The sequence below is a fragment of the Odocoileus virginianus genome, chromosome 23 (assembly GCF_023699985.2).
Source record: "Odocoileus virginianus isolate 20LAN1187 ecotype Illinois chromosome 23, Ovbor_1.2, whole genome shotgun sequence".
NCBI classification, from domain to species: domain Eukaryota; kingdom Metazoa; phylum Chordata; class Mammalia; order Artiodactyla; family Cervidae; genus Odocoileus; species Odocoileus virginianus.
In genome coordinates this window covers 18,417,987-18,435,588 of record NC_069696.1, presented here as the reverse complement: position 1 = coordinate 18,435,588, position 17,602 = coordinate 18,417,987, and the positions used below count along the sequence as shown (strand labels likewise).

The following is a 17,602-nucleotide window of genomic DNA, read 5'->3' as shown; positions in this document are numbered from 1 at the left end:
TTAGGCCTGGGTTCATTCTCAGCAGAGGCCAGGAAAAAAATCCCAGCAAGGAGCACAGTGCGCACACATCAGTATCTCAATGACTTACCCTGTCACTATACCAGGCAGGGGGGTCTTCAGGTTGCACTTAGCAACGGGCAGCCACTGACCTCGTGGAGCAGTGACCTTCAGAGGGGTGTCAGACCTCTCTCCTCCATGATTCCTTACCTCTCTTTGGTCGCAGAGCACCTGATGGGCACATAATGGGGAGTGGGGAGGGAGAATGGGGAGCCCCTTTGTGGCACCAGAGTGAAAGGAAGTGCCTGGAAGTACTCTGCCCCTCCAGGCCCCGCTTACTCCTTTCTGTCTTCCCTGCCCCCATGTGATGGGGCAAAGAATTCTGAGTCACCTTAACAACAACAGCCTGTCACAAGAGCAGTCCTAAGGCCAGGCCCCAAGGAACCTGAAACATTGTTCCGGATCTGGAAGGAAGCTGGGGATCCAGTGGTGACCGGATTTCCTTGGCCTGTGTTCTGTCTGCAGCAGGAGTCCTGGCGAGTCTACTGTAGAGGACCCTGGCCTCTGTCCCTACTTCTCCTGCCTCCATAGCTTCCCCCAGTCTTGAAGCCCAAGAAAGGGGCCTCCTGCCAAGCTCTTACAATAGCTCTTTTCTTTCATACAACTTATAACAACTCACTGTCTTTTTGGGGGGTTGTGCTGGATTTTCATTGCTGTCTTTCTCTAGGCTTGGAGGGTGGGGCTGCTCTCTGGTTGGGGCGCGTGGGCTTCTCATTGCAGTGGTCTCTCTGGTTGGGGCGCGGGCTTCTCATTGCAGTGGTTTCTCTGGTTGGAGAGCACGCACTTCTCATTGCAGTGGTTTCTCTGGTTGGGGAGCGCGGGCTTAGGGAGCACGGGCGCAATAGATGTAGCGCGTGGGCTCAGCAGTTACGGTGCACGAGCTTAGCTGCCTCGCGGCACATGGTATCTTCCCACGCATGCGTGCTAAATTGTTTCAGTTGTGTCCGACTCTTTGCAATCCTGTGGACTATAATCTGCCAGGCTCCCCTGTCCATGGGATTCTTCAGGCAAGAATACTGGAGTGGGTTGCAGTGCCCTCCTCCAGGGGATCTCCCCGACCCAGGGATCGAACCTGAGTCTCTTATGTCTCCTGCACTGGCAGATGGATTCTTAACCACTGGACCACCAGGGAAGCCCACAACTTACTGTCTTTATTTGTGCTTATTTCTTACTCTTCTCTCCACCCCTCCACAACTAATTAGACTATGACCTTCATGAGGGTAGGGACACAGTTTTGCTTGCCATTGTATATCCAGTTCTTAGAACAGTACGTTCTGGCACATTGTATGATCTTACAATATGTTTATGGAATGATGAATGAATTAATAAAAATGGGCAAAGAATCTGAAGAGACATTTCTCCAAACTTATATGTCCAGGTGCCACCTGGATAGCTCTGCTTGAATATCCAATAGGAATTTAATTCAGCCAAAATAGAATTGCTGATTTCCAGTTCCTCAGACTTTTTCTTTCTGCATCTCAGATCCTCAAATTTAGGAATCATCTCCATCCCCTACCCCGTCACACATCAGCAAATCTTGGTGGCTCTTTATCCAATATGTTTTCAATATCCATCTACTTTTTCCACTTACACTGCTACCGCCCTGGTCATCATGTACCTGGGTAATTGTAAGAGCCTCTTAACTGTTCTCTCCTCGTCTTCTCTCAGCCACCCACATAGCAACTAAAGTTGTATTTTTAAAACACAAATCAGGTAATACTCATATTCATCCATTGCTTAAAGCCTGCAATGGATTTCACTGCAATAAGAATAACACCTGTGCCCTACAGTGCTATATGTGACCTGATCCCTGCCTACATTTCTGATTATATCAGGTACCATTTTCTCTCTTCACATAGCTTCACATAGCTCAGTTGGTAAATCATCTGCCTGCAACCTAGGAGACCTGGGTTTGATTCCTGGGTCGGGAAGATCCCCTGGAAAAGGAAATGGCAACCCACTCCAGTATTCTTGTCTGGAGAATCCCAAGGACAGAGGAGCCTGACAGGCTACAGTCCATGGGATTGCAAGAGTTGGACAGAACTTAGCAACTAAACCACCACCACCACCATTTTCTTCCACATTCATATACTCCAGCCACATAACAAGCTTGTTCTTGCCTCAGGACCTTTGGACTCATTGTTCCTTCTGCCTAGAATGCATTCTGATTTCCACATGGCTGACTTCCTGTAAATGGGGTTTTAGCTCTAGTATCATTTCAGAGAATCCTTCTCTGATTACTATCTGAAATAAGACCCTGCATTTAGAGGCAAATAATAGAAAACTAGAATCGCTTGGACTGCAAGGAGATCCAACCAGTCCATCCTAAAGGAGATCAGTCCTGGGTGTTCATTGGAAGGACTGATGTTGAAGCTAAAAGTCCAGTATTTTGGCCACCTGATGTGAAGAGCTGACTCATTTGCGAAGACCCTGATGCTGGGAAAGATTAAAGGCAGGAGAAGAAGGGGACAAGAGGATGAGATGGTTAGGTGGCATCACCAACTCAATGGACAGGAGTTTGGGTAAACTCTGGGAGTTGGTGATGGACAGGGAGGCCTGGCATGCTGTGGTTCATGGGGTCGCAAAGAGTCAGATACGACTGAGCGACTGAACTGAACTGAACAGAAAACTCAAAAGGGCTTAAGAAGTCAAGGACTACTTAATAAGTAGTCTGGAGGCAGGTGTTCTGGCAGCTCCATAGTGTCAGAGCACTGGGTGGTGTCTTTGAGAATCTTAGGACTTCCCTTGACCTCATAAGATACCACCAATTGCACTGATATCATTATGTGGCAGTTTACAAAGGCAGAAAGTGAGGGATAGCCAGGCTCATAAGAAATAACACTCCCGACATGCCCTTTTCCTTTTATTAAGAAAGATTTTTTCACGAGCCTCCCAGTACCCTACAAGGAGGCTTACTCTTGTCTCAGTGGCCAGAGAAGATGATATTGATATGACCACCACTAGCTGCAGGGGTTGGTGGGAGATGATTATTTTTCCTTGTCAGCCTCTGGAGACAGGAAGGCAGGAGAGGTGTTGGGAATGACCACTGGGTAACCAGCCAACCACTCACTTGCCATCCCTTTCCTGCCCAATCTGGACCTTCATTCTGCTTTATTTTTCTCCATGGCACTAAGCATTTATTAATTGTGTACTTTTTCTCATTTAGCTATGTAATACTGTTTCTCCCACTAGAGGAGAGCTCTAGTTTACTTCTATATCTCCAGCAATTAGCCCAATCCTGGCTCCTCATAGATGATAAAAATTATTGGATAAATGTGTGATTGAGGGCTGCTGTGTACATACTGTCATGACAAAGTGGTCATTTCATAGGGTGAAGTTTATTGCCGTTGGTTTCTTTCGCATTTTACCTGACCACAGACTTTGTGAGAACAGTAGAGAGACAGGAAGTGTTATTCAAGCTTCCACATAGATCCCTACTAAGTGGCAGTTGGGGTGGGAAATACTGGATCGTGTCCTTTATACATTCCCCCAAAGAGGAGCCGGTATGACCTAACATTTCCTCCTGCAGCTAGGTCTACAGGGAGTTTGGGGAGGATTGCCACTTGTGATCAACATAAACTTCCATGTGGGTGAAGCCTGGGCACCTTTCTGTTGGACTTCTTTGGGTCAAGTATCTCTCCAGTGCCACCCATACCCACACAAAACTGTCAAGTCGGTGAAGTTTATCTTCTTCAGCTTCAATCTTTCACCCTCCACCCATCCCTTCCCACAATATAACAGCCCATCTTCATTCTCTCTAGATCCTGACTGTTCCTTATGGTGTTTGCTTTTGGCATCTCTTCTGTTTTCATTTTCACTAAGATCATAGCTCTCCAAGATAGAAGGGGTCTCAGATATCACCACTGTTCTACTGATAATGTGTTTTAAAATTTACTCTTTAAGAAGCATTTACATTTTAAATGGAACTTTGGTGCTCACTTCAGCAGCATGTATACTAAAATGGGACTTTGACCCTAAAAGAATGATGCTCTAATGGTGAGAGAAGCAGAGGGGATGGAAACCCTCCTGATTCCTGGAAGTCACACCAAGGATGCTGACTCTGTTTATTTCTAATATTTTCAGATTTATGTGAAAAACAAAAAAAGGTAAAGGTGATAAAAGAAGAATGGTGGTGGTAGTGGTTTAGTTGCTAAGCCGTATCCGACTCTTGCAACCCCATGAACTATAGCCCACCAGGCTCCTCTGTCCATGGGATTTTCCAGGCAAGAATAGTGGAGTGGGTTGCCATTTCCTTCTCCAAAAGAAGAATATAGTTCCTTAAATCTAGATATCTAGAATTTCTCACCAGCAATGTCATTATTTTGGGATATTTTGTGATGCTGTGTGTGTGCTTAGTTGCTCAGTCGTGTCCGACTCTTTGCAACCCCGTGGACTGTAGCCCACCAGATTCCTCTGTCCCTGGGTTTCTCCAGGCAAGAATACTGGAGTGAGTTGCCATGCCCTCCTCCATGGGATCTTGCCAACCCAGGAATCAAACCCAGGTCTCCCACATTTGTGATATTAGAAGAGGCTTTTTTTGAAAACCCTTCTCTGTTAAAAAAAAATCATTTTCTCCTTGAAAGCAGAACCAGTATTCAAACAAAGAGAAAATGTGCCACATCTGATCTCAGGAAACTGCTTGATCTCAGTTGGGAGACAGATTGAAAGGCACAGACCTGGAAATATTATGGAGAAATACTTATATATATATTATATAACCAGAGAAAGAGAGAAGGGCACTAGGGAAAATTTCAAGCTTATAAATCACAATGCCAGGAGTCTCAGATGGTGAAGAAGAAACTTAATTTTCACTGGAATTATGAGGTTCTTTTGCAATTATTCAGAATTGCCTAAAGGAAATAATTTAAGCAGGATAGAGTCTCTTTGCTTTTGAGAAAGACACAGTCAATCCAGTTATATTATCAATACATATTTTGGTTCAGGGTATAGGAAAAAGTTTCATCTGGCAAGAAGAAAGTGAAGTCGCTCAGTCGTGTCCAACTTTTTGTGACCCTGTGGATTGTAGCCTACCAGGCTCTTTCTGTCCATGGGATTCTCCAGGCAAGAATACTGGAGTGGGTTGCCATTTCCTTCTGCAGCGGATCTTCCCGATCCAGGGACTGAACCCAGGTCTCCCACATTGCAGGCAGACGCTTTACCCTCTGAGCCACCAGGGAAGCCTTCATCTGGCAAATATGTCACATACACACACAAAAATCCCCAACTTGAAGAAACTTGGGAGAAAGGTTATGTTTATTTGGACCTCAGTGACTTCCCCCTTAAAAGCGGTGTTGTCAATGATGAGGTATTTAGGCCCTTGACAAAACCCATTCATCCTTAACAATGCTAAATTATGTGACCAATGTTAGTAATATGACTCTAAGTTGTGATGTATGCTGTGGTTAATAAAATTTGCTTGTCATATGGCTTAGAAGACTTTTATGGGCTAACAGTAGTGCTAATATTTTCACCACTTGCTACGTGTCAGACACCAAGCTAGGTGTGTTTTAGAACTATAGTAGGATAGCACTTACTGAGGGTCTTGTACCAGACAGATTGACTTGTGATAACTCATTTAACTCCTGAGCATATATTATCTCATGTAATCCTCATAATAATCAAATGAAGTAGGGACTAATTATTCTCATTTTCTGGACTTCCCAGGTGGCACAGTGGTAAAGAATCCACTGGCCAATGCAGGAAATGCAAGAGATGCAGGTTCAATCCCTGGGTTGGGAAGATCCCCTGGAGTAGGAAATGGCAACCCACTCCAGTATTATTGCCTGGAAAATTCCATTGACAGAGAAAACTGGTGGGCTACAGCCCATGGGATCACAAAAACACAACTGAACAGATTCTCACTTTACAAATGAGAACACTGGAATCAAGAGGGTTAGATAACTTGTTTTGGGTCACACAACTAGATAGTGAGTGACAGAGATAGTACTCCTACTTCAGTCTGCTTCAAAGCCTGTGCACATAACCACTTTGCAATAATCCTATATTGTGAGCTGAAAAATAAGTGTTTCTCAGCCGAAGATTATGTTCTAGGTGTGTAGGTTTGTCAGATTTAGGTAATAAAAATATAGGACGGGACATAGTTATGTTAAAAAGTTATCTGTTATTAATCTGAAATTCATGCTTAACTGGGCTTCCTGTGTTTCATCTGGCAACCCTGTCTGTGTGGCACATTATGAGAACATATCTTCTCTTTCTGGTTTTCCTGTTCCCCCACCACAGTCATGCTGGTGGCTACCTGGGCCTTATGTGGTTCTATGAAGTGCTTAGCTCAGTGTCCACACCAGAGCCATAGCTCAGAGCCAGGAAGCAAGATAGGAGCTAAGGAAGGTTCCAAAGAACCTGTGTGACCTCCTTAGCCATTTGTAAATTCAGGGATGTGTGTAAGTTCAGGACTTTTGGATAGGTTGGTCTGTGAACTGCCCTACTGGAACTGGTGGGCTGGTAACTACTGGCTATTTGTGGTGTTTGTCAGTCTCATGGTGCGACTGTTCCTACCTTCGCTGTTTCATGATGCCAACATGATGTCATTGAACTTGGAATTGGGAAGGAATGTGCTCTGAGGAGCCCCATGCAAGCTAGTCCCAGCCCACCTCTGTTCCAATCTTATTTCACATGTAGGCAAATCAAGCCTACAAAACAGTGAAATTTTAAGGAAAATATCTACCACCATCATATTTCTTAAATTACAACAATTAAAATTTAAAAGAGAATTTCCTACTTGGGGTGATACTGAATTGTTCAGACTTTTTCTACACTTCGATTCAAACTGAGTTCTGCTTTCATTCTACCTTTGAAAAGCAGCAGTCAATCATCTGATAATGAATTTTCAACACTTTCACATTCTTTATTATGAAGAAAGGCTGTGTTTCCAGACCAGCATGACTACTGCACTTTTGTTGCTAAGCCTCCCTGCAGTATATAGTGGGAGTGATTTTTTCCCCCCCAAATGTTCACTGTGTCACATATTTCTGAGCTAGCATATTGAACAGATGTATCTGTGGGTTGCAAGAGTCTGTGGGGGAATTTTATATTCGTGTTTGATTGAGAAGTCTGTGTAGAGCCAGTTTGACCCTCCAAATTTAGATCCAGCCCATTGTGGCTCCCCTGGGACGTGAAGTGCCAGTGGTGGTTAAAAGCATGGGCTTTGGACCAAGGCAATCTTGGGTGACCACTTTCCAGTTGTATGACCTTGGGGAAGAACTTCAGTTTTTTCATTTGAAAAATAGGACTAATAACATTAACTCTTTCTCTGGAAGGGCTCTGCATATGAAGTACCTGACAGATAATAAGCACACACACAAAAAAAGTACTAACTCTTGGTGGTATTGATGCTACTATAACTCCTGTCTTCACTGCAGTTAATCTCACTGCTCATTAGCCATAGGCTGTGTGTCTGCCTAGGTGCAGCAGACACTTCTCATTCTACAAAAAATGTTTCCATTCATTTTTTCCCAACCAAATCATATAAAAATTTAACATAAAATTCTAATTTGCCATAGTCTTCCTGTATTATGGGAATATCCCTGGATCTGTATAATTTCAGGAGGGAAAAATAAATCAGTTGTTAGGGTTTTCTGAATCTGGAAGAAACCTACCCAGCATTGATACACTAATCTGGGAATAGCCTCTGGCAAACTGTGAAGTTTATCATCTGTGCCCCTCTGATTCTTTTTTGTAGTCCTCTGATTAGTATCTAACCATTCATATACCCATCAAAATACAGTTTTCCAAAGGTTAGTCATGGTTCTTATTCATCATGATTCTCATTCAAGCATAGAAATGAACATAATGTAAAAAATTCATTAACTTATTACTGAAGGAACCGATGAGGTAATAAGGTTGCTTCCAAGAGCATTTGAATAAATGGATATTTCTGGGGATTTGGCAGGGAGGGGGGTGCTATTTGTTTGTTTCTTTAAATAATGTGAGCATAAGATTGCTAGGAGGCACAAAACTGGTTATTGTCCTACAGGGCAATAAATCTATAACCTTTGGGGTTATTTTTTCTACTAAACAAATTTGCATGTTTACATGTAATGTCTGGGTGCTAGTCATATTGTAAATAGCAAAATCAAGAACAAATACATTCTTCCAGAGAATTAAATAATCCTTGGGGAAGCCCATGTAACAGTGTCCTAGCATGATATTAAAAAATTATGCTATGCTTTCTGTGCCTTATTTTCAAATAATGGATAATTTTTCTTAACATATCTACCCATTTATTTATTCAGTAAACCTTTATTAATATCTATGTGCTACAGGGATATAGAAGTAAAGACACAATCCCTGTCCTTACGGAATTCATAACCCAACGGGGGGAGATAGCACTCAAAATAAAAATTACAATATGAAGTGACAGACATATCATTTTATATATATACACAAGGTCCCATCATTACAGAGGTCGTTCACTCCCTAGCTCTATACCATGTCAGCTCATCCACCATTATCCCCACCTGTATATTAAAACACATCTCTTAGAGCCCAACAGATGAATAATTCCTGTCTTAGATAATACACAGATAAAGATATATATTAATAGGGGCCCTCAATTTCAACTGAATCGGGTGTGTCATGTGGTAGTCTCAGGGCTGGTTGGGAAGAGACAGGATGAGCTGGAAAGAGGTGAAGAAGGCTTTCCTTGCTGCTAAAACTACTGAATATGGATGACCCAGACACAACTACTAATTATGTAGCCCCTGTATTTCAGAAATACTCCCTTAAAGATATATTTATTTCCAAATTAATGGAGCAGGGGTTAGCTTTCTTAACATTTACTTTAGGGTTCTAGAATTTGGTTATAATATGGCAGACCATGTTTTCTGCGAATGGGTACAGGAGGCTGTCTGAGGTTGCCTAAACTGCCTCTGCTCGCCCTTAAACGAGAGCTGACCTGGGTGACTTGTTTCACCTGCCCTGCTCTCTTCAGGAGCCATGTTGCCCTGTCACCATGGCCACCAGCGTTCCAGCTCGGGGAGAACACACAGGGATTCTGTATCTCTGCTTGTAAGTCTCCTAGCAGAGCCACCTAGAGTAGGAGGCCTGTATTTCAGCTCTCTGTCTTTATGGAGTCAATTCATTCAATAGCTAATAAGCGATTATTAATGTAAAGAACTTCAGTGGAAGCTGTGGAGCATGAACAAAGAATAACGCCCTTTTCTCAGGACCCCATAGTAAATGGGAGAAGACAGAAATGTGGAAGCAATTCTAAAGCAGTGATTGTTAATCAGGCTGCACATTGGGATCACCTGGGGAACTCTTGAAACCTCGTGATGCCCAGGTTGCACCCCAGAGCAGTTAAATCCAAATCCCTAGGGAAGGACACTGGCATCAGCATTTTGTAAAGCTCCCTGGGAACATCCAGCTTGGCTCTAAAGCAAAACAAACCAGGAAAAGGAGTAACAAAATGCCCTATGAAAGAGGGATCCACAGCCATTCTGCTGCATATGTTAACATTCTCATCCACCAGGTGACTACATTTCAGCTCATGAATGTGGAAAATGTAACCTCTCATTGTAACCACAGGAAAAATGTAGGTCAGTTTGATTGTAGGGCATTTAGAGACTGTATGGTCTGGGCAGTATGGTCTGCAGAAAACTACACTTCTAAGAGTCTCTTGGACTACAAAGAGATCCAACCAGTCCATCCTAAAGGAGATCAGTCCTGGGTGTTCATTGGAAGGACTGATGTTGAAGCTGAAACTCCAGTACTTTGGCCACCTGATGCGAAGAGCTGACTCATGGGAAAAGACCCTGATGCTGGGAAAGATTGAGGGCAGGAGGAGAAGGGGACGACAGAGGATGAGATGTTGGATGGCATCACTGACTCAATGGGCATGAGTTTGGGGAAGCTCCGTGAGTTAGTGATGGACAGGGAGGCCCGGCGTGCTGCAGTTCATGGGGTCACAAAGAGTCAGACACAACTGACCAACTGAACTGAACTGAACTGAAGGGGAAAAGGCCCCCAAAGGTCAACCCGAGAAGGATGACCCCCAAGTTATTCCACATGCTCTCTCTCCCTCGGAATGTTTGGGACTTTTTTGTTGTTGTTGTTCTTTTTTAAACCCTTGTCTTCCTGAAGAAGGGACCTTTATCCTCTAGGTCCCTGGCTCACACCTTGGTCTCCTTTGTGAAGTCTTCCCTTTTCTTCCCTTTTCCAAGCAAAGTTGGGTCCCTGTTTTTCTCTGGCACTTAACTTCTTATCTGTCAATTATAATTATTATAAAATTTAGTTATAATATGGCAGACAGCTTGTTTATACATTTACCCTTTTACTGGCCTTACTTTTCATTGGTTTTCCTAGCACCTAGCATAGTTTCTTGGTGTACTGAATGAGTAAACAGAGATGCAGCACTTTTAGATCCAGTCAAAAAAGTCATGCCATCAATCAGGTGAGACCTAGACTCAACAACTCCTCAGGCTATCTTGTCCCATTTCTTTTTTTTATTTGGCCACACCCCACAGCATGTGGGATGTTAGTTCCCTGATGAGGGATCAAACATGCCTCCCCTGCAGTGGAAGTGTGGAGTCTTAACCACTGGATCACAAGGGAAGTCCCCTTGTCCCGTTTCCAGGAGGGTATGTGTGTGTGGGGTGGGGAGGGTCGGACACACTCGTTATAAAGCTGCAGGAGGAAGGGACAGAAGAAGGCCCCCATAGCACATCAGTGATGGTGGTGGTGGTGATTTTGAGTTTCATTTGCAGAGTTTTGCTGTGAGAGGAAGAAAGAAGCAGAAGGAAGTTCAGAGGCTTCAAAGTGTGTGTGGAGCTACGGAAAATGCCCTTCCCACCAGCTCCTGTTTTATTTAGGCCATAGGCATTCCCCCACAAATTTAGAACAGCTCTCTCTCTCTGGGAATGTTGCTTGTCTCTTGTATTTTTAAGCTTTCAGTTCAGTTTAATCGCTCAGTCGTGTCCGACTCTTTGCAACCCCATAGACTGCAGCACTCCAGGCTTCCCTGTCCATCACCAGCTCCTGGAGTTTACTCAAACTCATGCCGATCGAGTCAGTGATGCCATCCAACCATCTCATCCTCTGTCATCCCCTTCTCCTGCCTTCAATCTTTCCCAGCATCAGGGTCTTTTCCAAAGAGTCAGTTCTTCGTATCAGGTGGCCAAAGTATTGGAGTTTCAGCTTCAGCATCAGTCCTTTTAAACTTTAAATCTTTAAAAAAAAATTTTAGGTTTTTTTATTTTTTCAATGTTGTAGGTTTTACACACATAAAGGTGGAAAGATGATTTTGATTTTGTAAGGATGACACACATGCATTACAGATTTTCAAGGACAGCACTAATTTTAGAGCTTGTGTCCTGTTTTCAGACTGTGTCCTAATTTTTTATATGCAAAGTATGGTTGCTAGTCTTACAACTTACTATCAACCAGCCAGGCATGCTTAAAGGTCTTTTAGTTATTAAAATGGCTAATTACCTTATGTTTCGCTTTAAGAAATTTAGTAGGGCTGCTTCATGGACAAAAAAGCCTTGAAGGGAACATGAACCTGGCCATTTGTACATCACCCTGAGCGCCAGACTTTTGTCGAATGGGGTTTCTTGGTGAGGACACCAATATATATTAACATCCTCTCCCTAGCACAAATCACTGCAAATATCCTTCAAGGAAAAATGGGTCATTAGGAACTGTCCTTTGACCCCACAGAAACATTTCTTTCTGAAGTATAGTGACAGCTGCCCCCAAGAAGAGCAAGAGGCAGAGCCTGTTGCTGGGGCGCCCTCCCCTGTGTCCCGGCCCTGGTTATTATGGATTTCAGTTGCTGTGCTTTCTCTTTCTGCCTACTAGATTCAGACCAAATTAAAACTTAAAAATCTGACTGCAGCCAAAGTCACCTCAATTTTAATTGAATGGCTCACAATGATACAGTGTTTTTCCCTGTTAAAAAGTGTAACTTTATTCCCCTAACTGAATAGTAGTAAGAAAAAGTTAAAGTCTGGGTAAAGTTAGAGTTGATTGCTTATAATCATCTGGATGCCATAAGGTTTCTATCAACCTGGTTTTACATTCATTAGGAGACATCTTGTACATTCCCAGTCAGTGTCGTTTTATGAAACAGTAACAACAGTAGCATCAAATATGTCATCGATAGGTAGCACATCATCTTTTGGGGAAAAATGGGCTGTGTTTTTGTGTCATTAAATGAGGAGCTACTTCTGGCTCACGTGAAAGTGTTACGTTTGCTCCATGTGCTTCCACGATGCTTCTGTAATGGGAATTCTGCAGTAAGTGAGGACAAGGTCCTTCCCAGTAGCCAGCCAGTCTGCATTCAGATTCCTGTTAGCTATTTCCATAGCTGAGTCTGTGTTTCCATCTGCCCAAGTTTTCCTCCCTTGCAGCCTCACTTCTTCAGTGTTAGGACATTCAGGAACTTCTCATATGCTTCCCAGAATTCCAGCAGTTCTTCATTTGGGGGTAAACCCTAAAAGTGAGCCAGATCTGAGATCCCTACCCCTCTGCGATCCCCAGCACATGAAGGGAACAGGGTCAGTGAGGACTGGGGCTTGCTGTGTGTTCCACCACATTTGACGAAGTTCAGGAGAGAGGGGAGGCCAGGAAGACCCTGAGCTGCGCTCAGCTGAAACAGCCCTAAAATGAAAGAGAAACAGGGGCCAGAGCTTTTTCTGGGTAGTAGTCATGTTTTCCTACCAACACACAAGTCCTCCTTGACAAATGACAATTGACGTAAGCATCCTAAATCATTGTTAGCCTTAGGAATCAATCCTTGTAACACCGTTTTAACAGGAGGCCTCATTCTTCTTTTCTTATCCAGAACTAAGAGGGGAAAAATGAATATGGTTTTTGCTCACAGAATGGATAACAGCAAGTCACCTTTGGTTGTTCCTACACTGCTGGTGCCTCTTCACAACCACAGCTGCGCAGAGACGGCCGCCCCTCTGCCGAGCCAAGACCTGACAGAGCTCTCCCCAGAGCACAGCTGGAGGAGCAACAGAACAGATCCACAGTATGGACCGAACCCTGGGGAAGTGGCCACAGCCAGCATCTTCTTCGGGGCCCTGTGGTTGTTTTCTATCTTTGGCAATTCCCTCGTGTGTCTCGTCATCCACCGCAGCAGGAGGACTCAGTCCACCACCAATTACTTTGTGGTCTCCCTGGCATGCGCTGACCTTCTGGTCAGCGTGGCCAGCATGCCTTTTGTCCTGCTGCAGTTCTCCACTGGCCGCTGGACCCTGGGCAGCGCCATGTGCAGGGCCGTGCGCTACTTTCAGTATCTCACCCCGGGTGTCCAGATCTACGTGCTCCTGTCCATCTGCATAGACCGGTTCTACACCATCGTCTACCCGCTGAGCTTCAAGGTGTCCAGAGAGAAAGCCAAGAAGATGATCGCTGCATCCTGGATCTTTGAGGCGACCTTTGTGACCCCTGTGTTGTTCTTCTACGGCTCCAGCTGGGACAACCACTGCAACTATTTCCTTCCCTCCTCTTGGGAAGGAACCGCCTATACTGTCATCCATTTCTTGGTGAGCTTTGTGATCCCGTGCATCCTCATAATCTTATTTTACCAGAAGGTCATAAAATACATTTGGAGAATCGGCACTGATGGCCGGACAGTGAGGCGGACCATGAACATTGTCCCAAGGACAAAAGTGAAAACAATCAAGATGTTCCTCATTTTAAATTTGCTATTTTTGCTCTCCTGGCTGCCCTTTCATGTCGCTCAGCTGTGGCACCCCCATGAACGAGACTATAAGAAAAGTTCCCTTGTGTTTACTGCTATCACGTGGATATCCTTTAGTTCCTCAGCCTCTAAACCTACTCTGTATTCCATTTATAATGCCAATTTTAGGAGAGGCATGAAAGAGACTTTCTGCATGTCCTCGATGAAGTGTTACCGAAGCAATGCCTATACTATCACAACCAGTTCAAGGATGGCCAAAAAAAACTATGTTGGCATCTCAGAAATCCCTCCATCGGCCAAAACTATAACCAAAGACTCAATCTATGATTCGTTTGACAGGGAAGCCAAGGAAAAAAAGCTTGCTTGGCCCATTAATTCAAATCCGCCAAATACTTTTGTCTGATTTCTCAGAATTCTTTCAATTATTATTATGCACCAGAGGTTAAAAGTTTAACTATAAATACAAGCTATTTATGTATTTTTTCAATTTTCTGACGGAAATGTTTTATTATGTAGAATGCACTATTGATTTTAGTTTTTGTCTTTTTTAATTTAGCTGCTTTTTTTGTTTTACAGGTAGCTTTTCACCTTGAGCTTATTTATGATCAACAGTCCCTTTACTATTTTAGTTATGTGCATTAAAAAAAAAAAAGAATGCTTTCTGACTTTTTATTTACTATTAGGTCCAAAAAGCATAAACAGTCTTTGATTGATGATTCAACCTGATTTTATTCTGTTTCCTTTTTCTCCTCCCTACTGAATTTTTATTAACTATAGGCTTCTGTTCCAAATCAAATCTCCTGTGTGACACATTTCAGAGATTTGTATTTCTTCTACTGAGCAACATTTAGGAAGTGTTAATATTTTATATGTTTTTACATTACCTTCTGTCCAGATCTGTTATGGAGAGCACTCCATATGTTAGAATATACTAGAACTTGCCCGGGTAGCCTTCTGTGATTGAATATTAATGAAGATGCTTAGGGAAAGAAAGCTTATTGGTTGGCCTAATTTCTGTCTCTTTCTGTCTCTCATTCTCATTCTCTCTTGAAACCAGCTGATGATGCCTTGCAGCGTTTGAAGTTGCCCTGCCATTTTCCTCACATCCAGGCCCATCTAGGCTGTGTCTAGGATGCTTACCTCCCTTCTGAGTCAAATTCAAGCAATGCGCAGGGAACCTGGCTGGGCAAGCCCAGAAAATGCCAATGGGAGTCATGCAGATGCCTTTTCTCTGCGCTCTGCCACTCAGGCAGACACCTTCCGCTGCCTGGCGCTGACCCCAGACTCTGGGACAGCAAGGGCAAGGAGCAGGTGGTTCTTTCTCCTGAGCATGTAGACATGAGGCCGTTTCTCCAGCCAGTGCTTCCTGCCCCTCATCTCTCTCTCAGGACCCATGATCATACCCTCGCCAAGCTCACACTCCTCTTTGGCCAAGGTAACTCAAGATTTTCTTCTGGTTGCCGGGTCTCCATTATTTCAAATCCAGGACGAGCACATTTAAAAAATGCTTTGTTTAAACAATAACAGGTTTACAGACAAGATTGGTGTGCATTTTCACACCCTAGTGAAAAGAATTGCAAATAATAATATCAGTAGTTCAGCAACATTACCTGCATTGTCTCATGCTATCCTCTTAAAAAAGCCTGTGATGTCCTTATGACCATCTCTGTTTTATAGGTGAGGAAACCGGACCTCAGCGTTATGGGACTTGCTTAAGTCAGAGTGTGGCTGAACTGGTTTTCACACTCAATCCCCTAGCTGCAGGTCTGTGGCCCTTTCCTTGACATGGTAGGTGTCTCTCGAGGGAGCACTTGGGCAGTCAAGCCCGTCCAGACCTCTGTGGGCCTAACAGCTGCTGCCTGGGTGAGAATCTGAGGTCTAGGAGAGCATGATGTTCTTAACAGGAGAGCCGAGAAATGTGGTGAGCTGGCCCCCACCTTTTCCTTGGCTGTGGCTGGGTTCCTGGGCTCATGGTGCTGAACATCTGAGACTGGAAACAAACTGGTATTTCCTGTCTCACAGACACAGGGAAACAAGACATAACTGGGCTTGGTTTTGGGGGACAAAGAATGAGAACAATAAAATATTCTATCCACAAAACATTATAGAGCTGATGTGTTCAACTGGAGGTGCTGCCTTCAATCAACCAGGTCAAAAGATAAAAAGAATACCTTGTATTTTTTCTTCCTTTTCTTTCTCCTCCACATATGATATTCAAAAATGACAAAGTGAGTCAGAGCTTGATGTCACTTGGCCCTTGACTTTTTCGATTCATAGTTGTTAAAAAATAGAAGAGACCCTGCAGTACTTTTATTTATTTTTAAAAGCTAAATTCTAAAAAAATAAAATTTGATTTAGTTTAATTTTATTTATGTATATATTTTTGGTCTCAGTTAAACTGAAAACGACTAGATGATTACTAAACTCTGTTCTGTCTTTAATGTTCTGTGAGTTACCCCAGTGGGTGGAAATTCAGTGAAAGGATCTAATGCAAAGTCTTACTGAGATTAGTTTTTTAGAAAAAAATTCCCCCAAATAATAACAAATAGAGTTAATCAAATCACAAACGCAAGAGCTCTAAAGTCTCAAGACCTATGATAATTCAGCTATATTTTCTCAGCATGTTGTTAATTCACTGTACTTTTTTAGTTTAGTTTAATATTTAGGATTCCTGTTGTCTCACTTGATCCTGAATTTGGAGGAAACTGGATGTAATGTACAGATTAATAAAGATTTTCATAAATCCCAGCAACACAAGAGCTTCCCAGGTGGCACCAGTGGTAAAGAACTCACCTGCCAGTGCAGACTTAAGAGATGAGGTTTGATCCCTGGGTTGGGAAGTTTCCCCTGGAGGAGGGCATAGCATCCCACTCCAGTATTCTTGCCTGGAGAATCCCCATGGACAGAGGAACCTGGAGGGCTACAGTCCATAGAGTCGCACAGAGTGGGACACAAATGAAGCAACTTAGCTTGCATGCACTCAGCAATACAAGAACAACATTCACCATAACTCATTTACCTGCCAAGCACCAGAGTTTAAGTCGCAGGGAGGCAGGCTATTGTGGGGAATAAGAAAACGACTTCAGTCTCCTTACCAGGCACATGATGAGGTGCATCATGAATATGGACTCATATGGCCTCGAAACAGGAATTCAAAAAAGCTAATGATGGGGAGCAAGGTTCCGAGGAGAGCAATTCCCTGGAGCCAATTCCAGGTGCCCATAAACTGTCAGAGGAAGGGGCAGGGCTGCAGCCTCCGAAGTAGGATTCAGGTTTCTCCTTCTAATCTTCAGTGAAAGCAGCAGACCCACCAGCCTGCTGCTCCAAGTCCATCAGCTTTCCCGTGGACTTTCCCTCACAGGTTTCCCCAAGGTGCCTGGAGCCAGGGCTGGAGCTCTGAGCCACTGCTCTCAGCAAGGACAATTTTACCCACTGGGCCTCCACCAAGCACGTGGGGAGCAGAGTCAGTTGCCAGATAAGGCCAGCACTTCTGCCTCTCCTGTGGGCACAGTGCCTCCTTTCACCCCCCAGCCTTACTGCCACCTGCCAAACGTGCTTTGAAGCAACAGAAGCAAGATCTGTTAGAGCTTCTGGAGCAGAGTCAGCTTCCAGGTTATGCTCCTCTACAAAAACCACACATGAAAAAAGCAAAGAATTAGACTTGTAGAGTAGAAGGAATGGGACGTTGGGAGACCTAACCCAAATCCCCATTGTTTAGAAGAGAAGATTTAAGTCCAAAAGAGGTCAAATTAGTGGGAAACTACAATGCCTTCTGCCAACCAGTCCAACATTCTTTACATTCACCATCCTGCTGGCTGTGGCATGATGTGTTCATTGGAGAAAAAAAAGTCTTCACTGTGTTGGGAAGAGTATGAA

The 17,602-nt window shown here is 43.7% G+C and overlaps 1 protein-coding gene across 5 annotated transcripts in view; it reads left to right on the top strand.

Moving 5' to 3' along the window:
• GPR19 (G protein-coupled receptor 19) overlaps window positions 1–14,447 on the top strand; it is a 37,782-nt gene extending 23,335 nt beyond the window's left edge. For all 5 annotated transcript variants that reach the window (XM_020882700.2, XM_020882694.2, XM_070453644.1 and 2 more), the window contains one exon: window positions 12,860–14,447. In XM_020882700.2, coding sequence (XP_020738359.1) covers window positions 12,876–14,129 — 1,254 coding nt within the window. In that variant the 5' untranslated portion in view covers window positions 12,860–12,875 and the 3' untranslated portion in view covers window positions 14,130–14,447. The remainder of the gene's footprint in view (window positions 1–12,859) is intronic.
• Window positions 14,448–17,602: the final 3,155 nt, after the last annotated feature.